This window comes from Centroberyx gerrardi, chromosome 23, assembly GCF_048128805.1.
Source record: "Centroberyx gerrardi isolate f3 chromosome 23, fCenGer3.hap1.cur.20231027, whole genome shotgun sequence".
NCBI classification, from domain to species: Eukaryota; Metazoa; Chordata; class Actinopteri; order Beryciformes; family Berycidae; genus Centroberyx; species Centroberyx gerrardi.
Genome location: NC_136019.1, coordinates 6,617,530 through 6,639,250, shown reverse-complemented (window position 1 = coordinate 6,639,250; position 21,721 = coordinate 6,617,530). Strand labels below are relative to the sequence as shown.

The 21,721-nt window shown below is 44.4% G+C and overlaps 1 protein-coding gene across 1 annotated transcript; it reads right to left on the bottom strand.

The window, feature by feature from the left end:
- Nucleotides 1-7,336: 7,336 nt before the first annotated feature.
- On the bottom strand, nt 7,337-21,110 carry lpcat4 (lysophosphatidylcholine acyltransferase 4). Its single transcript, XM_071901352.2, has 13 exons — nt 20,648-21,110; nt 19,082-19,445; nt 17,157-17,269; nt 16,179-16,239; nt 15,602-15,660; nt 14,343-14,377; nt 13,461-13,515; nt 12,532-12,614; nt 11,462-11,587; nt 11,149-11,308; nt 10,583-10,675; nt 9,792-9,927; nt 7,337-8,170 (listed from the first exon to the last, which is right to left on the bottom strand). Exons 1-13 carry the CDS (start codon nt 20,735-20,737, stop codon nt 7,986-7,988), a joined length of 1,560 nt encoding a protein of 519 aa, XP_071757453.2. The 5' UTR covers nt 20,738-21,110; the 3' UTR covers nt 7,337-7,985.
- Nucleotides 21,111-21,721: the final 611 nt, after the last annotated feature.

Sequence of the window (21,721 nt, the reverse complement as noted above, 5' to 3'; positions counted from 1 at the left end):
CAAAAAACGAACACCAGACACAGTAAAAAGCCCAGGACGTCCCGCGGCGCCCGTCTGGCCTCGCTGGACGTCGTGACGCTGGCAGAGCGCTCCTTCGAGGAATACATGGAGATCGTGGACTCCCTCTGTCCCAAGGTCCACAGCTATACATTATGTATCAGTCTGGAACGAGCCCGCAGTCGGAAATCTTATCAATGATGCATGGGAACGGGGCTTCACTCCAAGAGACTATTAATAGAGTCATCATTCGAAAGTTAAAGAGTATAGATTATTCCATCCTTGAAATGTTTGTATTTGATGGATAAATTTACTAAAAATAGCCGATAACTTTGTTTTCCCAAATGGAGTTTTACTTTCATTCAGCAACTGTTTTGTAAGAGTAGATGTCACTTTGTCCAACTGGTGGATATTTCATTTTGGAGCAAAAGGTCTACAATGCATAAAGCTGTGTTCCACAGAGAACAAATAATCATTTCATGCATAATACCTGGGTACATGAGATAGGTTTGCCTAAATCTCCTGCCGTCTCTGCTCAGATCCGAGACAGCGTGGAGGACACATTTAATAACGACGAGGACGAAGTGGAGAGAAAAAAGGATGGAGAGGAGGAGGAAAACAGCTCGTTCATGGATTACCTGGACGAGCTGTGCAGTGATGAGGAATTTGTCAGAACGGTAGATCAGTGATTCTCAACCTTTTTCATATCAAGGACCCCTAATTTAGTCCACATTAGGGCCACAGACCCCCATTTGATGAGATTTTGTCTCTCAGACGCAAATCTGAGAATATTTTTATATTCAGATATGATTTTGTCCAGAATCCCATGACTATCTGTATTGTAGGTAGAGAGATAACAGTGAAACTATGATCAAAATAGTCATTCTCCTAAATTCTCTAATTGTGTTAACTTCTTGTAAATGAAATAGAGGTGAAGTTTAACAATTCATCAATTTGCTGGGGACCCCCTGGAACCCCCTCAAGGACCCCTGGTGGTCCCCAGACTCCACGTTGAGAACCACTACTGCGGTAGATAACCAGTAGTGTTGATATGTCTAAAGATCATGACACTTTGGCAAGATTTAAAGCCAAAAGTTGTGACAGGATAGTCTCACCAGGTTTTTGTTTTGCTATAGCCTGCTACTTTATCTTAGATTTTGTCACATTAAACACATTTCCATATAATCTGAGAGCAATACTTTGGTCAAGGACTTGCCGTTTTAATCGCACAGGATCATCATGTTGCCAAGTGAGATTTGAATAAATATTTGGCTCTGTGTTCCACTTTATTTCCTGCTGCCGGAAGCATTGCCCAACTCTATTGCCCAAAACATTGCCTAGTATGTCATCACTCTCTTAAGTGTTTTGTCATTCATATCTCACTCACAAGACCATATTGTTGTAACTTTCTTACTTAGATAATAAAGCCACTTAGAAAGTAATTTTGTTATCTTGTTTCCCAAACTAACTCGCAGCATGTTAGCTTTTAAAACGACTACTGACAAGACTGAGGAAGCTGCTGTTAAAGCTTCCACACATATTGCCATAGATATTGTGGAGATTTTATGGATTTTATCATCCCTCGGTTTAAATCTGTGCTCATCTTTCTCTCTCTCTCTCTCTCTCTCCCCCTCTCGCTCTCTCTCGGTCAGGTGGGGTCCATATTGGATATAGAGTACCTGAATTCCCTCCTGTCTTCAGATCCAGAGCCCATAGACCTCATTGCACCGGAAGAACAAGAGCAAGAGGTAACATGAAGACAAATTACTTGTTTATTGTTGTTTTGTGTTGCCTTGTGGGGCAGGAGGTTGGTCTAGCAGTAGAAGGGCCAACGAAGCAGTGTGCAACAGTGTGCTAGTGACTGGGGGTTTTACTACAGTACATACAGTATACAGTGTCCACCATTGCTTCCAAAGTGCCCTTCAGCAAGGCACTGAACCCCTTTCTGTTCCAGAGTCGCTGCACTGTGGTCGACCCCGCTGCATGATCTCTGTAAAAATACAAATGTGAAGGATTTGTCTGTGTGCATGTAGGAGGGAAATGCGAAAGGGAAAATTCCAGTTATCTAGTGTAAAATGGCCGATTAAGTAATCTTGTCTTTCCTCCTGGTCTACAGACTTTGCGGGCCGAGCTGCAGCAGCGACAACACAAACCTTCGCCCGACTCCGACACCGATCCTATAACGGACAGCACATCTTCTCAGGTGAAATCTCACATTGAACAAACTGAGGCACCGCCGCAGCCGCAGCAGGAAAGAGCTAAGTCGCCCACTTCGGATCCTCCTGGCACGCAGTTTCACATGCCAGTCGTGCCACACACAGGCTTTACTAATCCAAACTACGCTGCCCAGAATGCACCTCTGCTTCTGCTGAATACGGGATCCCAGGAAGGTCAGAGGAGCAACTTCCTGCGATTCACGCTCGCCCAGCAAGGGGAACTCTCTCCCTGTTTCCCTTTTACTTCCCCTCACTTCCACCCTTCTCCTCAAGGCCTCGCTGTATTTCAGAACTACAACAGCCACGATCCACCACTGCCAATTTATGCCACACTTGATGGTCATGAGGAAAACTCAAACAACCATGATGCATTTCAGCGCTGCCCTCTCTGGCTGCGCCCTGCTGGTCTGCTCTATGAGAGCGATCCACAGTATCCGTTGTTCCCGACTGAAGAATTTTACAATCCCCAAAATGTCTCGTCTCCTCTTCATCACATTGACTCTCTTTTCATGGACTGTAGCCACACGTCGGCTCCACAGTCGCTTACCAACTCTGAGACTGAAAACACACCCTTTGAAGCCACAATGGATTTCAAAGACTATGATGCATCCCTAGAAGTGCCAGCAGCCACATTGCCTACAAGTAACGGTGGTGAAGGTGTGTCAAAAGACGCCTCACTGTTTCTCTCAAACCCTATTGGCCCACAGGCAGACCAGTCATGTCTTAAGGGCGGACCTCTGCCCGGGGATCATCTCACCTCAGAGTCCCACTCAACCTCAACCATTTCTGGGGCGCTCGAGGACCCGCAGGCCCCTCTCATGACGGATCAAAACAGCGACTTCCAAGCTTTCTCCCTCAAGCCGTTTTCTCAGAGTTTCAGTGGAGAAGATTCAACCACAGGGCAGCTGGACGATTTGAAGAAAGAGGAGAATATAGGAAAGGGAGAAGAGGTGGATGACGTGGAGGGAATTTTCTCTTTCACTTTCACCCACCCCTACCCCTCTCCTCCCTCCCTCTCCACCCTCGACCGACTTTCCCCACTCGTATCCCCCGGCGGTCTCGGTCCCACACTTTCCCCTCTTGCGCCCGGTGACATAAGCGATCTGGTGACTGACAGCCCACCAAAACAGCCAATCAGCCCTCCAACCCTGAAGGTCCCGGCTATGCAAGCGCGCCTTGGATTACTAGCTTCCCCACCACCTGAGAACAGGGGGCTTGAGGAGAGCTACAGCCTTCTAAACTGGATCCCCAAATCCTCCCATCTCTACGTGTCACCCCAACCCAAAGAAAGTGACACTCCTCCCTGTCCCACATACGACGACCCAATTCCAGCGCCAGCCAATTCATTATTTATGCATGTTTCCAACACTGTGTCCCGTGACCCCCTAATGGACGGTCATTTATCTGGCCCGGTGCTGGAAAACACAAACGTAGAGCCACCAGAAGAATTGCGAGTTCTTCAAGAATCAGCGACTCCTGGTTCTCCCTCTGACCCCGAAGAGGAGTGCCAGTCCAGGCCAGGCAGCGTGGATCAAGCACCCTCTTTTGACGATAAAGTAACAGATGGTGCAAGTTCTCCATCATCTGAGGAGAGCAACGCTGAGATTCCTGGGAGCTTAAATGCTCAAAATATGGAGAAAATCCATATGAAGATAGCAAATGATATTCCAGACTCCAGTGAAGCCTTTTCCATGATGAACAATGGAGATATGCATGATGAACGCTTGCTCTCAACATACTCTCTTGACGGTGAAACATTGTTGACCGATTCAGCCACTTTACCCGCAACTGCTGCATGTGTGGAAGATGTCCGCACCGCTCCCCAGGCTGTGTGCATGAATACAGAGCCAGCAGTGGACTCCCTAGTGCAACCTGCAGTCCCGGCCCCAGAAACACTCCTCTCGCTCGGGCAGATGGAGGCGAACGCCCCCCTCGACTCTGCAACGCATGAAGGAACTGAGCGAGAGGAAACAGGTGACGAACAAAGACAGAGGAAGTGCGACGGCGGGACAGAAAGAGGGCTGGAGACAGAGAGGAAAAGGGAGACGGAGGAGAAAGAGAGTGTTGCGGAGGCAGAAGATCCAACAGCGACAGAGGCCAGAGATCCAGAGAGAAGTAGAATGACTGCTGAAAGAGTGGAAAAAGAGACTGGAGAGAGTGAGAGAGGAATCAAGGGGACGACGGACACTGACGAACTTAGCTGCGAGGCCCAAGCGCAACTCGACACACCATGTGATTTCGACCCAACCTTAGGGAAGGTGACCACAGCCCTCGCCCCAGAAACAGCCTCCTCCCATGGGCAGGTGGAGGAGAGTTTGCCCCTCGACTCTGCGATGCATGGAGGAACTGCGACAAAGGGAGAAGTGGGTGGCATACAGGGGACAGAGAAGTCTGGCAGCTCGGGGACAGAAAAATGTCTGGAGGTTGAGAGAGAATGTGAGACAAGTCAGAAAAAGGGTGCTGGCCCAACAGAGACACAAAGACAAACAGAAGCTAGAGAACAAGGGATGATAAAAATGATAGTTGAAGGGAAGGTGGAGATTAAAGAGAGTAAGACCAAACTCAGGGGAATGACAAACACCGACCAACGCAGATGTAGCAGGAGGCTGTCAGATCGAATTGAAAAAGAGAAAGAGAGACCGAGCGGTGAATGCTCAACGAAAGGAGAAGAGGAGAGGAAACTAGCTGAAAAGAGTATGAAGAAAACTGTCGGATTCAAACCGGAGAGGGAGGGGGCAATTTTCGATAAACAGAAGAGACAGTCCGCGGGAGAAGGGCAATTACCTGGAAGAGAGGAGGATGATTGCAAAGAGCGGAGCGGAGGAGCAAGGATGACAAAGACAGCCGGGCAATTTTGGGAGATGGCAGACGGGGAACAAAAGGAACGGTTCAAAGGGGAGGCGCAGAAATTCAAAGAGGAGTCCGAGGACAGGTTTGAGGCTCCTGACCCCAACGTCAGCACTGATGTGGAGCTGCAAAACGCCGTTCCAACCAAAACCCCACCGACAGATTTAGACTCAAATCTAGGGAAAGAGAATAGAGAGATGGATGATGGGGTGGTGAAACAGGGGGATGCAACAAAGGAGGGGGAGATTCAAACGTCCGGCATCATGAGGAGAAGAACGAGGAGCAGAACCACTGGAGAAAAGGAAGTAGAGGCGAGAGAGACACATAGAAATGACCCAAGGCCCAAGACGGGGCAACCGAGTCCCGTGGCAAGCCCCGCCTCCAGAGCTAGAAGGAAAATCACATATACCGCGGTGGAGAAAAGTGAGATGCAGGCTTCACCTAAGACAGGAATCAGCGGTGAAGCAACAGTGAAACCAAAGGAGAACGCGAACGAACACCTCAGTGAAATGCTCAGTCACTCGGCAAGTTTGTTTTCCAGTCCTGTGACGAGAAGCAGGAGAAGCAGGATAGATGAAACTCCAAATGAGAGACATACGAGTGGACGCAAAGAAGAGGCTAACGAGGAGGAAGCCTCTGAACAGTGCAATCCTGCGTCACCTCCTGCGTCATCTTCTCTCCCGAGCCCCATGAAACGAAGGAGAAGTTGCACAGATGATGCAAGGAAGAAAGATGAAAAAGAGAAGAAAACACAAGAGGTAAAGGCTGAGAAAGGTTTTGAGGAGGAAATGCGGAAGCCGACGACAAGCTCCACGACAGGAGATAAATGGACAAGGCAAACGGGGCGGAAAAGAGAAGAGAGAGCAGGGAAAGAAAATGCAGAGAAAGGAAATCAATTTTCAACACTTGACAGTTTTTCTAGCCCCTCGTCTCTACAGTCACCTCCACCGTCAACTCCAGGGACAAAAAGGACAAGGACTCTTCGTTTAGAGGATAGTGATAAGAAAATAGAGATGGCAAAAGGAGAAAAGATACGAACAGATTCAAAGCGGGAACGGATACAAGTGGCTCATCATTCAACAACAAACAAAGGTGCAATGCCAGTTCCAGAAGAGGTTTACAATCAAAAATCACCAGGAAAAGTTCCACTGAAGGAGACAAATGTGCCTAAACCTCCCATCTCAAGCCCCAAGTCACTTTCTGCGAGAAGTTGTAAGGAAACTCTTCGGTCGTCTCTTACGCTGCGCCCCGAATCAACTCCTCTGACCGAGCAAAGAAGCAAAACAGTGGCTCCAAGTGGAGGCGGAGACGGGAAACGAACGGCGGAAACAAAAAAGACACGGCTACAAAACGACATCAGGGGAACTGAGACGTGTGACGGTGAAACGTTAAGCTCCCCGACTCTTCAGAGAAGGCAACTTAGGAAGAGGGAGGAGAAGCCCGGTGCATCAGGCAGGACAGATATCTGGACGAAGATTAAAGAGAGCGAGGCAGCCGGGACGACCTCCGCAGCAGCTCCCACATGCAGTCCCGGGCTGAGAAATGGTAGAAAAGCAAACCCAGACGGGACAATAGATGAAAAAGGCGAAGGGTTAAGAAAGAAGGGAGAGGACGCAGAAGAAAGCCCGATCCTTACGGCGAGTCCGTCGAAAAGGCGACGGCAGGTACGCGGGGCCTCGGGGGAGAGAGAGCCGAGGTTAAACGCAGACGCGGAGGCACCGGAGCACGGAAACGAAACGGACGGCGTGGCTTCCAGTCCGATGAAGAGAGCGAGGAGGAAGAGCAGGGCAGAGGGAAACCCAGAGAGAGACGAGAGGGAGAAGCCGGCAGAGAAAGAGACGGGCGGAGAGAGGCGCGGAGAACGGGACGAGGCAGAGGATGAGACGAGACCGACCGGCCGTATCCCAAGCCCGGTCTCAACGAGAAGTAAAACAAAGGCTACAAACGTGGCCGACGAAATGGTTTCAAATTCATCGACAAGTGTAGCTAGAAGGGAAACTTTTGGAGGTGAGAAAGACGAGTCGGGTGTCACGGGTCGACCAAGTGCAGCCGGGCCATCCCGAAGAGACAAAAGCGGTACGGTCGAAACCAGAGTGAAGGAAATCCACCTCCCCCGTCCCTGAAGCCTCCACACAGGGAAGAAGTGAATGAGTCAAGAGGATGAAGGAGAGACCAAGTTATAAAAACAGGAGGAAAAAAGGAAGCAAGTGGCACCGAGCGCAAAAACATGACGCAGGGAAAAGCCACTGAACAACAAAACTGAGTGACGCGATGTGTATATGTAATAAGAATTCACAGTTTAATAGATTAAATGTAAAATATAAACAATATGTTCATAGAAAAAAAATCTGAGAATTGTTCATTTACATAAAATAGGCTTTTTGGGTTTTACAAGTTTTTTCCTCCACATCCCATATCCCTTTTTTAAAAAAACAAAATAGACAGACGATTGTATAAATATAACATTTTCACGGCTTCAAATGACAAAAGTCAGACACTACTTTAACTTTCACAGTGTCTGGAACAACACGGCTATGTAGAGTTTAGAGTAAACTAGATTCCTTCATTAAAAAGCACACTGGCGAAGGCAGAACACACACGCACGCACACACACACACACACACACACACACACACACACACACACACCCATCCGTTGCTGACCAGAGCGATTGACTATATGGCACGGCATTATTAAAGCAGCATCCTTCGTCTATTCTGGTCAAATCTGTCGCATTATTGCACTTAAGGATGCCAAGAAGAGACTTGATTGTGTCTTGATTGATTGTCTTGTGTAACTATCTGAATATCCTGTGAAGTTAGAGGAATCGTCCTATAAAACAGTCCTTGTATTGGCTGCCCGTTTCAACGTAATATCCCATCAAAACCGAGAGAGAAACTCTCCAGATTTCCCCCAACAAAACCCTCAGTCGCTCTTCTTATTGGACGGGATCGATCCGTTTCCGTTCTGCATGTTTCCGTTGTTGTTCACGGCCTTCCCATTGGCCAAGGAAGTGCAGGACAGCTGGGAGCCCGCCTCCTCGGGCTGCAGGTACTCGTTTACCACTCTCTGATAGGTCGGGTGGGCTGTCAGCACTCGCAGCAGATCCGCTGTGGAAGGAAGACAAAATGTAATGGGGATTTTTAAGTGCTTTTATATCGCCACTTTATTTGGATAGTCCAATGTTGATACTAAACTACATTACCAGTCAAAAGTTTGGACAACACATTTTTCTTTATTTTTACTATTTTCCACATTTTAGAATAACAGTAAAGACATCCAAACTATGAAATAACACAAATGTAATCATGCAGTGACCAAAAAAGTGTTAAACAAATCAAAACTGTCTTATATTTTAGATTCTTTAAAGTAGCCGCCCTTTGCCTTGATGGAAAGGCAAAAGGCTTTGGAAAGAAATTCATACATAGGATCAACTTCACTATTTATATTTGTCTAAGAAACAAAATTCAAGCATTGAAGCATAAGCCGTTAGATCAAAATGGCTTTAAGAGAATGAAAAACATAGAACATTCAATCAGGTGTCCAAACTTTTGACTGGTAGTGTAACTATCAGGTGACAAAAAGTAGATGTTCAACAAACTGTGAATTGCCTATTTTACCCTATTTCTAACGCCAAACCTAAGATTAACTCTATCCTAGACATTGAATATCTTTTGACTACTTTTCATATTATTGTATCACCTGAAACTCAATTGTAGTCACTTGATACTAAGTTGAATACCAGCACTGGACTATTCAAATAAATTGTGACCACCTCTACTGCCGCTACTGCTACCACTACTTTGAATAAAATAAAATTAAAAAAAAAAGCCAATTGAGAGCAATCGAGGGAAACAAACAGACCAAGGACAGGGTGCAAGGACTGAGCAACACAAACAGCAGCTTACTCCATAAGCCTTTCATACAAACAAACAGCCTCGGGGCTTTTTAATCTCATCCCATAGACAATCATTTCCGCAGATTATACTTGTACATGTAGTGTTTGTGTGAGCCACTCTTCTGCTAAGCTCCGGTGTATTTGTTAAACCGCAACCACACACACACACACACACACCAAAATACACCAGTAGGTTGATTAAAGCTGGGCGCACACTACAGGACTGTCAAAAACCTTTGATCTCTGTACTGCTCACATTAAACAACCGACTTTTCTGTAGTGGGGCTCACATTGAACAATGTGGGGTCACACATTACATCACAAGCATATATTTCTATGTCAACATACTTGTCTTCACAGAACACATGGATGGTATTAATATGAACTTGGTGTCTGAAAGCATTAAGGAGTTATAGTAGTTTATAGAAAATCAGTTTTTCCTCATTCAATATGCAAATGTATGCAGTAAGGTGCTCCAGAATCTAATCATCATCTAGGGAACCTGTAGTGTGAGTGTGAAGTTTCTATCATGTGTGTTTTGTGAGTCACTGTGTTCACAAGAATGCGTCCACTCACACACACACACACACACACACACACACACACTCACTCACACACACACACACACACACGTCATCATGACATAATGTCCCAGAAACAAAGTCCCAATGGAAATGAATGGGAGCTTCATGTCCAAAAAGCTCAAATCCCTGAGGACTTCTGGATGCGTGAGATAGGAAAACACTTTTGTATTGTGGTTTCTGTGATGAACTGTCTTTCCACACTGATAAACATGAAGCACTTTGAGAAGAGAGAAACACACAAACACTCACCTTCAGTCAGCTGGCCGTCACCGGAGGCCTCGGCGTACAGCTGAGCAGTGTGGTGCTGAGGGACGCCCAGCAGCGCCCCCATGAGGCCCGACAGCTCCACTGCACCCAGGCTGCCTCTGTCTTCTTTGTCAAACAGCTGGAACCACAGAGCGGGTGTGTTCAAAGAGTTTTGTTATGAACTGATTGGTAGCACAAGATTTGACAAATATTGTATGACAGCAGGTAACTGAAGTTCTGGGCCGACAAAATGATAAACAACTGTCACAGACTAGATCCTCTGCAATTTTAGAGCTAATTTATTTTCCAATATAGGTATTATGTAGCATTTTGGAAATGAATCCATCATGGGGAATACAGTGAATAAAAAAGGGGAAAAACACATTTAACAACACATGAAATTTTCCGTCTAGTCAGCCAACACTGCAGCTCTTGTGTTGCATATTTAAACTCATCTCAACTTTATTCAGTCCTTTATTCAGGGAATATAAACAAGGGTATTCCCTTGTCTAAACAATGTTGCACTACTTGTACAATCAAAAAGTCAGTTTTTTTTAAAAGGATTCAAATTTCTTTCTGAATTATTCGACAAAAGACTGTTTCCAAAATATCATAAACTCTGCTGATTCGTGAAGGTATTTTCTAGGCGATTCCTAAAGGGACTTGGGACTAGGGATTCAAAAATGCTACATCATCATGTTACATGGAGATATATTGAGAAATATTTCATTAGATAGACGGCAAGTTACAGTGAAGGGAACTGAGGGAACTAAGCAAATTAGTACGGGACTTACAGTGAAAGCAGTGTGAAGAAGCGACTTGAAGCTGACAAAGCCAGAAAGAGCGGCAACGCTCAGGTAGATCTGTCTGAGGTCCACGACTTCATCCTGAAACACACACACACACACACACACACACACACACACATACAGTTACATGACACACGTTTGGTCCAAATTTTTTACTTTTCCTCATCTGTTTAACTCATTGCTCTCAACTGAGAGCAATGCTGTGTCTCACTTGTGATGAACACGATATTCATGTTGTAATTAACATCTCATTTACCTTCTCTAACGTGTATGTACAGACACTGCGGTTTAGCATAAATGTTGAATGAAAACAATACATGGAATACATCACAATCGGCGATATACATGATGATGACTGACGTGAGAATTGGTAACTAAAAGCCATAAAACCCTTGAGGACAATCGACCCTGCCGTCAGTGCATCATCACAGTAAAAAGCTGCCCTCTTGGGTTTTATTGTGACGCTAAAGCACTCGCTCAGTAGACCACACACACACACACACACACACACACACACACACACACACACGCAATTGACTCTAGTTTCCAACCTTGGAGTAGAGGCCGCATATCGTGACGGCCCTCCGTCTCTCCGTCAGTCCGAGAACGGCGGCCAGCTCCTCTGCACTCGCTTTCCATGATCCCTCGCCTCCTGACTGACACCTGTCAATCATTCTGTCCAGCGCAGCTTCCACTTCCGATGCTCCCAGGCTGAGAGAGAAAAGAGGATGGAGAGAGAAATCGGATTTTTGCATAAATCAGAGCCATTTCACACTGCCGCACCCTACTTATCAGTAAAAGCAGGTTAGAACAAATGCCAGGACTGAGGCCCGGAGCACACATGAACTCAGATTCCCTTCTTACCCGTCTTTGTGCAGCAGGGAGAGCGTTTGCCTGGCGGGCGGCTCCAGCGGGAGAGAGAGACCCCCCAGTTTACTGACGGGAACCCGGCCCTCCATCACATAGTCGGTAGCCGGGACTCCGAGGGCCCTGAAGCACAGAGGAAGACGGCTTTACAAGAGCTGACAGACAGACTTCACTCACAATATGTAGCTACGGCGCCGGCCTACACACCCCAGTTATGAACACAGGATTTTTTTTTTTTTAATATTCAGGCCAAAATTTACTACTTTATAGGCATGTTCACACTGGTTTAACCAAACTCTGGAGTGTTTAATCCTTTAGTTCGATTCATTAGGTGAGATCAATGCCATCTGAACTCAGTCTCTGTCCTCTTTAAAGCAAACTGCGGTGTGGTTCGTTAGGAGTGAGAACTTAACGCAAGCCGACTACAGGAAATAACCCCAAAACACGAGGGTTTATGGGTAGAAGGAGACAGATGTTGACAACTGACAGACAGCAGCTCCTCATGCTTGGAGAGGGCAGCATAACAAAATTAAACAAGGGCAGAAAGTGAAGCCGCAGTCTGGACTTATGCTCATATATTCAGCTATTTCTTCATGTGTTCTTAACTGGTATGAACACCAGAGAAGGTCAATTACAGCAAAGAGTGCTGACAAGTCCTGGGACTGGAATCAGATTTGTTTTGACGCCAAAAATGCTAAAATCTCCAACCTGATAGGATGACAGATTACCAAAACTCTGTCCAATAAAATGAGCTACTTGTGAGCCCTGGTTCGCTTCTAATTGTGCAATGTGAACCTAAGTGAATCAAATACAAAAATTCAACAAAGCAAACCTTTTCGCTGTGGTTCAGACAAAAGAAAATGAACTATAGTTGTGATCCAAGTGCACAAAATGATACTGGGTGCACACAATTTACTTGGATCGATATTAATTACTACTAAAAGGGCACAACTGTTCCTCTTCGGTCCACACAGAAACACAAGGACATAGATAGAAGTGCAAATACATTACACATATGAAATTTATATGGCATAAGGCATAAAAACACTATGTAATTTGCTACTTACTTGGCCATGAGTTTCTGAACATTGTCTGCGTACAGGTTGGGATCATCCTTCTCTTCCTGGGAAGGCTTGTAAACTGGTAGATACTGCAGAACAATAAGATGACACATTTTTTCCATTTTTAGTCACGGCAGCCAGCGATGGTGAGACAGACTGATGTTGTAAGAGTGGAATTTTTAGGTTTCATCTGCCTGGTGAGTCGACATGATGACATGATGAGAATTTGATGAGAAGTTTTCACAGCAAGTCAGTCTCAAGTCTTGAGGCACAAGTCTCAAGTCAAGTCTAAATGTAGATTACCAAGTCAAGTCCATGTCATTAATGTCAAGTCTCAAGTCTAAATGTGGAACAGCAAGTCAAGTCAGAAGAAATCAAGAGTCCAGTATCAATTTAATAACTTAAAGAAAACTAAATATCTAGGACTTTTCAATGCAATATGGTTTCAATAGGATAAAAACTTGGTAAGAGCATCATGAGTTTGATTTCTATAATCAGTTTCAACTTCAATAAATTCAATCATTCCATACAAATTCAGAAAACAGAATTTAAATTCAGTCGTCTGCTGGAACAAATCTCATCACTTTCAATCCGAGTCATTTACACAAACACAAGATCTCAAGACTTTAGAAACCTTTTCAAGTCATCAAAGTACAAATCAAAGTCGAGTCCCAAGTCACCAGAACCCAAGTCAAGTCAAGTCTCAAGTCTTCTCTTCATGCATCAAGTCAAGTGCCAAGCAATTAAAATTCTGACTCAAGTCCCCACCTCTGCTTGGAGCAAAACACAGACTATGCTTTGAATTTTTATGCACTCAGAACATCTTTTAAAACTTCATCCACATGAAATGACTTGTTTGTAGCACTACTTTATAAACGCATTTGACCAAAATGTCAGATAGAACCTTATATTTTCAAAGTAGTCCGCTGGCTTACCTCAACAGTCATGTTGGTGTAGAGCTGTGAAGTCGTGTGCCACAGCGCCTCGATCCTAACAGACAAACAGGCCAACATTATATTCTCTGCAGCAACGTGAACTGCATGATAACATGATAGTGTGTAATGCTTTGAAAATATAGACCATGAATTCCCAAACTTTTGGCAGGTGACACAGTTAATCAATTCAGAAAATTCCTGTGAACCCCCGTGCTTAAAATGGTAATCTGCAAGATGCATTTTATTTTGGCGACATCTTTGGTGCTAAGCACTCATTGCTGTGGTGTTTTTGCACTGAGTTTCTGTAGGTGGCGCTCTGTTCAGCAATGGTGGCTATCGCTGCTCATGCTAACTACCCAGTTCTTCTTCTGTTTACTCCAAACAAACCGCAGAAACAATTGTATTTTTCTCGGGAGAGAGCTACCAGACCTACCTGATGAGAAATGTCAAGGATATTACTTTAAAAAACACAGACCAAGTGTCTAAACAAATTAAGTTGCTCTTGTGAGACAGTGAGACAACTGTGTTATGGGTAGTCAAGCTTTATCAGTTATAGCTTTATCAGTTTTATATATCCGACTATATAGGGTAACTACCAATACCTAATAATACTGTATATGCAGTCTCTTTCAGGTGCGAGCAATGTGCACAGTTTCCAGACTTTTCCCAAATTTTCTGAGGACTTCTTTCCATACATTCAAAGCAAATCATTTTCTATGCTTTTCAATACTTTCCTGACCTATGTAGGAAACCAGGGCTTTCACAGTGGCTTCTATGTGGGCCAGAGGTCATTAGCATTGGTGTTTCATGGCATAACGATAAGCAAATATTGTCACATTAACATTAGGGTGGCAGCGGCTGGGCGAAGAGCTGAAAACTCACCAGGTCGTTCCCTTGTAAGTCCAGCGAACAGTATCCTGAGGAAGAGTCACAAAAAATAATAAACAGTGAACACAATAGAACAGAGTGGAAAAAAGTCCCATCCTTAGTGACCACAGGCTGGGTGGGGAGGTGTTTCTTTTTTTCTTTTTTTTTGGCATGTAGGACTCCGGTCACATTCCCTTCCTACACACCCTGACAGGAAGACGAATGGCACCTAGCAGTATGCAAACACCGGCTTAGGCAAACATTACAGTATGATCAGACACACTGACAAACTGCAGCCTAATAAAATGTAAGATACTGTGTGTTGACTTTTGGGCAGGGATGCGACAGGGAACACAAAACAGATATGAATGAATGAGAGTTGGGCATCATAAAAAAAACTGTAATTATGGAAAAAAGCATCGCTGTTTGAGTCTGGTTATGATCACTAAACTTCAGTAGAACAGCCCTAGAGAGGCACTTATCAACCATATCAGATTACTGATTTACTGATGTACGATCTGTTTTAAATTTTAATATCCCACCTTTTCACTGATGAAATTCCAAAACTTTCTATGAAAAAAAAATCTAATTTCTATGACTAAACTGAGACTGAATTAAAAAGTAACCATCAACTACACCAACGTTAAGCATTTGTTTGTTTTTGCACATTAAAATCAAGGATTATAATATTATTTTAACTATAATTTTAACAAACAACAGTCAGCAACCGACACTATTTTCGGTGTTTCAGAGCCAGCCACAGCTTATTGTGACATTTGACAGTATTCAGGATAACAAATCATCAACTTCACAAACAAAATTTCATGACTTTTTTCAAAACGTTTCTCCCTTTTCATCATTTTTCAGAACTTCTCCAGGCCTGGAAAATACTATTTTAAAATTCTGTGACTTTTCCAGGTTTTCCAGGAGTGTGGGAACCCTGATAATAAACCCCTTTTATTTGTGTGTATCTACAAATTAGATGTAAGGGGATCCGGCCAGTGTTCATCTAACAGTGTTCCTTGCTAAATGGTGACCTCAGCTTAAATTTCAGTTTATTATAATGCTGGTCCTTAGTCACTCTGGATTAAAAATACCATCTAGAAGTCTATAAAGTAAAATGATGACCCACTGACATTTACACTTAAGTATTTAGCTGACTATTTAGCTCTTATCCATACTTCAGTGCCTTACTAATGGACAGATGGCTGTTGCAGGGATCAAACCGGTGACATTTTAGTTACAGGACGGCCCTCCCTGCCCACCTGACTCACCAGCTTATTGGGGTAGTGCAGCAGAACAGGCTGGACGGGGACTCCGGCAAGGAACGCACCTGAAGAGAATGAGAAGAAAAATGGGGGAAAAAAGGGAAGAGAGAGAGAGAGAAAAATAAACCTTAAAACTGCAGCAGAGAGAGGGAGTAGTAAATCATCCAGCGTCAAACACAATACGCTGCTACGCCCTTTTCCTCTGCTGCTTTGGAACATGCCATCCATTCCTAGGTAACTCATACCAAACTGTAATATGTGCAGAGTCAGGCGTCAAGTAAAACCAGATCAAATGGTTTCTCCTACTGAAGTTTACGCTCCTCCACTCCTTTATACTGAGAGCGTAGGACAGGCGTACAAACACATTTAACAACTCAACGCTTGACAAAAACAGGCTAGAACAGGGTCTTAATCTAACTCCATGCACTTTTTAAAAGATTTTACGGCATCTCTCCTTTATTAGATACAGTACAGAAGCAAGAGAGACAGGAAAGATCACAGAAAGTCATCATGAAAAGGGGGGTGTGTACACTCGAGTGACAGCTCACACAGAGGGATTCACAGATCCGCTGCCTGTGCTCACCTGGCTTGAACTTGATGAGAGCGCTGCCGTTCGTCGTGGTTCCCTCAGGAAACATCAGCATCTGGCCAAGGGGGAGGAAATGATATTGATGGATAAGATTTCGTCAGAGATCAGAGAGCAGGGATTTCTGCAGCACAGCGCGCCTGCAGCAGCTCATTTAACAGGCCTTTCAATGGGATGTCAGTGCCATAGATCACAGAAACACAAGCTTTTGTTTATTAGTCACCATCTAACTCTAGACCAATCTGCTTCCCCTGGTTATGTACAGATATCTAATGCTCCCTGCCCTCTATCCCTCTCCATCAAGATGTAAACAGGCACTGACCCGAGGTTAGTTTTGCAATTTCCAAACTGTAATTAAAGCTACAATACACTACTTTTTGCCTTGATGCAGTGAAGTGCATCGTTAGTCCCGCCCTCCTCCCCCTCAGTCGGTCAACTTCCCACCCCAACGCTTGTCACTCGTCTTGATGAACCGTCTACTTTGACACGGCATCTAGCCTGAGGCGGAGGGAACCGGCGTCTATTAAGCCTCCACAGGCGGGGAAGAAGCAGACGGTGAACACAGCTAATATGCAATTAAAGAAACAAAAAAACAATGGTGATGTTCACCCGTGGCTTGTCTGCCAAAGCTTTTGCTCTACTTTTAATTCTTACTGCTTTCCACTACTGTTGTTGTGTTTATGACTTCCCTGTGCTGTGCTAGCCTCACCTTGATAGCCACCACCCGGCTTATCACTGGCTGCACCCATATGACACCATATGACACCCAATGACACCATATGACACCAACAACAAATGGTGTACGCCCATAAACGTCCCAAACATCACTGAAAAACCAATTTCAGCAACACGGAGCAGGGATTTATGCATGAACAGACAGCTAATGTATGTAATGCTAATGTATAATATATACAATTTAATGTCAGAAAAGTTGCATATTGCATCTTTAAAGCCTTTTGGTCCCCTTGATCTTACCTGAGGCCAGTAGCCATCGGAGGTCAGCCTCTCTGTGATCTGGGCGACCGCCTTTTTCCTTGACTCCGGATCCTTCCTGCTCACCAGCACCGACTGGTTGAACTCCAACAGAGCTGTAAACACACACACACACAGACATAAGTGCAAAAATACACAAACACACAAATCACAACCAGAACTGAGGGAGGAGTCCACTGCAAGACTGCCAAAACTGAAGACATTATGCAAGCATGGATTTGCCTGCTGCAGGAAGTCAAGAAAGCAGTGAGAGGAGATTAGAAGCCAGTAGAAGCAGAGAGAGTGAGTCACTTGTTTATCTTTGGGCTTCCTTACATACTTTCATTTTTCTCTTGCCCCTTCTCTTCCCACATATTGCTCTTGGTTGTTTGCCTAATAGGTGGGAAACCTGGAGTTTGCGATCTACCAGTAGATTGCAGTGTGCATGCCAGTTAATCATGGATCTTTTTTTTCTCCCGGGGAGGGGGGAAGGGGGAAATAAATAAAAAAATTTGGGTAAAACATTATGTCATCTAGTCACGCTGATCTTTGCATGGTTACAAACTCAGCTGACATAAACTGACGAATCCCTGCCTGATTTCAGTCGGCAGCGCTCCAAGTTTCTGCAGGCTAAATACTGATCAATGGGTTTTTAACACTCTTCTGTTCCTTGCATTTCTCACACACCACTCTCTCCCACCGCAGTAACCAACTTTTTCCCCTTCCCTCTGCCTGCCTGCCTGCTTTCCACCACTGTGCCCTCGAAGCCATTCCTCTCCTCCTTCTTTTCTCTTTCCCACCGTCGCTGCTCCTCATCTTCCATCCCAGAAGTAACTTGGAGGAGACAAGAAAAAGGGGAGGAGAGGAGGAGAAGAGAGATATTTTTTTTTTCACTGCTGCTCTCAAACCCTCGCTACCTCTTATCTCCTACCAGGAAACAACTTGGAGGAAAGGAAAGGAAAGGAGAGGAGGAAAGGAGCAGAGTGAACAGGCAGGAGATGAAACTCAGGACAGTTTCAATGCTTCAATTGATGATGAACTCATCCAAACATGAGAGCTTTGTAGTCAATATGCATTAAAATGTACGTTACCATCAATGAATTTCACAAAAACTTGCTGGCAACGTACAAAAGTTTGATATTTTATATCTGAGACATTCTAAAAGTTGTGTTTTTCACATCTAGAAGGATAACTGTAAAGACAACTATAAACTGTAACGATACACTGTTGCTCAAGCATGCACACTACAAAAATATATTTTTATTACTCCTAAACAAAACGAAGCTGACACTGCAGTGTGGTACTGAATTCTCCCGCCTCCTTCTATCTTGGAACTTTAATTTGATTGGCTTGAAAATGTTTGTTGTTGACTCTGCATCCAAAAAAAAAAAAAAAAATCCCTCAGAGATAGAACCAAAATATTATTGTTTTGGATGTTTTTATAGCTGTCGTTGTAGTGGGAACACAAACATTCTGTTTACTTACAATTTAAGTCTTTTTATAGTTATAGTAACCTTTATAGTTATCATTCTAGATGTGACCGGGCCTCAAAATCAAAATTTCCTCCATCCTCCTTCAATTCATTCAACCATTCTGATTTTGACCTCTAATCTGATGATCCCTCACCACACTAGCTCCTCCATCCTTTCTCCACCCCCCTACACACACACACCCACACACACACACTTGATTCCCACGCCAGTCGACAGTCAGGTTTGGGCCGCTTCAAACAAACCTCCCACCATACCTAAAAGAATTTAATTTGCATTGGTTTCAATCTTGTGGCCTTCAGTCTCGAGTGTTGGTGTCAGATGATGCACACGCAGTTTCAGAGGCCTTCATCAGAAACAAGCTAGGTCTCAGACGGGTGGTGTGTGTGTGTGTGTGTGTGTGTGTGGTGGGGGGTCAACTGAACCAAAGCCCCTCACCTCCTATGACGGGCAGGCTGGCGTTCTCCGACCGCGACACCACCGTCGCCAGCTGAGTCGGACACAGAACCAGCATGTCCAGAAAGCCGCTGTGGGGCGCCACTGCCAGCACCGGCGCCTCCTTCAGGTCCGCCCGCCGCCCTTTGACCTTCACCCACAGGAAGCCCAGGGAGAAGAACACGGCCCGGCTCAGCAGACAGATGACCGAGTGGAACAGCCAGCGGCGCCAGCCCGTGACGGGACGGGAGCGCTCCTCCTCGGACAGGCCGGCCAATCGCAGCCGGGCCAGAGGCCACATGATGAGGAAGAAGAGCGTGGCCAGCATGATGCGTACAGGGAAGAGGACGGTGCCCAGGATGGCGCCCTGTATCAGACAAAAACAGAACATCTTAATACGATAACGATAATTCAATATTGATGTTTATCGTCTTTCAGTGGAATTATATTGTGATAATTTGGTGATTTTAGGATATTGTGACTCACAATTCTGCTGTCTGAACCGATGATAACAAGCAAATTTTATTTAAGAACTCTGACAAAATGAGGTATGAAACATTTTAAGTAATATTATTTGAAAATTTCAGTATTGTTTGACATCACACCTAACATTACCCTTCCATTCATTATTTTGCATAAGTGAACCATATCGTGATATACAGTATATCGATATTGGGGGGAAAAATCCTTATGATTTTTGTGATATTGATTTCAACCATATGGCCCAGCCCTATCTGTACCTACCTGACACAGTCGCAAACATGGCTGGAGCTCAAGGCCCCTCAGGTTAGATCAGAGTTAGGAGAGCCAGCTTTTAAGTTCAATACCCTGAGTAAACTGGACTTCCTAAACCTTTGGATGAGCTTACTTGAAACATTAACTGTAAATAGTTGTGTGACCATTTGTAGTGACTTCTGATGTGTGTATTGTTGCGTGTTTCCCAACAAAATGCAGATCAGGTGAACTGGAGGCTCTAAATTGCCCGTAGGTGTGAATGTGAGCGAGTGTGTTTGATGTTTGATGTATGTATATGTATATGTATATATATATGATGTAGTGCAGTATATGGTATACAGTGTATGTAAAGTGATGTATGTTAGGCTATATGATATGGTATGTAAAGCCATGCTTGAGATAAAGGACTATAAATAAACTTGACTTGTCTGTCCATGTTGAAACATTTTACCTTCTCTGTTTTGTGTTGGATTGCACATGGCTCCTATGTAAAAGAGAATTAGCTTTTATATGAGATTTCCCTGTATAAATAAAGGTTGAAATAAAACAATAAATGAACAAACCTATCCTAAATCTTCACTGCAAACCCTCCTAAGAAGCAGCAGAGACAGTAAGGAAATTGTTTTGACGTAGGAGAAAGGTTTATATGACTGGAAACGGCGGTGTAACGGTTAAAAAGTTAAATGCCTCTCTGATAAACAGAGACTGTATGTTCTGTATGGCCGCTGTGGTCTGCGCGTAGTAAATTTAGCCATGGGCACACGCGGAAATACAGACAACCTTTTGCTGTGCCATAAAAAAATAAAAAAGTACATGATGAAACTTTAAAGTTACCGTGATTCTCTGCGCCCTGGTCAGCTTCACCTCATGGACAAACGGATGGGGATACTCGTGCGTTGCTGAGTGACAGTCCTGCTTCTCCATGGCGACGAGGCAAACCTTAGCAGACAAGTTTACCTTGGGCAGCTCAAACAAAACACGAATCCTACCTTTCTAGGTTAAGAAAAAAAAAAGTACACTCGCCAGTTTGGAAATTTAAAATAAAAAAATAGTGAGTAGAGGAAACTGCGTATTCACCACGGTGTTTACAAAGTTTTACTTGGATGTTACAGTCAAAGAAAAAAAAAAAAAAAACGGCTGTGGGGAAAAAACGGTCAAAGTGGCTCGCGCAACCCGAAACGAGGCTGTCAAAGAAGTTAAGCTAACACACCCGTGCGTGCAAGAACAACTGTTACGTATTCCCAGTGGACAAAACTAAAAGAAAACTTCTCCCGTCCCTATCCTCCACATGGCGAAACACACACACATAACACACTGAAAGCGATGAACGCCCATCCTTTCTTCTAGCTTCTCACCTGTCCCGCCCCTCCGCAATCTGACAGCCCGGCCCACCCATTTCCACTCTGACAGGCAAGTAAAACCGGACCCTGAAACTATCCCAAGTCTTTTAGGCATCTTAGGGTGGAGATACAAGCCCATGACCAGTTAGCTTAATGTGTCTGCTAGTTTTAATCAGCGCAAACGAAACATTTGGAGGGAAATGGCCAGAAAGCACTCGGTCAGTGAGGCAGCAATCCCATCGGTCTCACTCCTCTTAAAGTTGAAGTCTCTTCAAAAATTTAAAGTAATAATCTTCATATTTTCTTGTAAATAAATGTCTGTTTTTGTACTCTGTTGCCATTTGATGTGACACAATAGTGATTCAACCTATACCCAGTTTAGGAAAGCTGCTACATTTCAGTCTTTCCAGGAAAAAAAAAATCCTCTGGCGCACAGGAAGTGATGCGTTTTACATTTCCAGCATTTTCCCCGCATTTTTCCAGCAATTTGTTTGGAATAAATAAGAAAAAGAACTGGGTACTTAGCATGAGCAATGATAGCCACCAGGGCTCAACAGACAAAGAAAAG

What these genes read in the sequence shown, in the direction of transcription:
- lpcat4 (XM_071901352.2), bottom strand. Translation starts at nt 20,737, where the DNA reads ATGGAGAAGCAGGACTGTCACTCAGCAACGCACGAGTATCCCCATCCG. An exon ending in CCGATGGCTACTGGCCTCAG is followed by an intron (nt 16,240 to 17,156) that starts GTAAGATCAAGG and finishes CCCCTTGGCCAG; the next exon opens with ATGCTGATGTTTCCTGAGGG. An exon ending in ACACCAACATGACTGTTGAG is followed by an intron (nt 12,615 to 13,460) that starts GTAAGCCAGCGG and finishes ATTGTTCTGCAG; the next exon opens with TATCTACCAGTTTACAAGCC.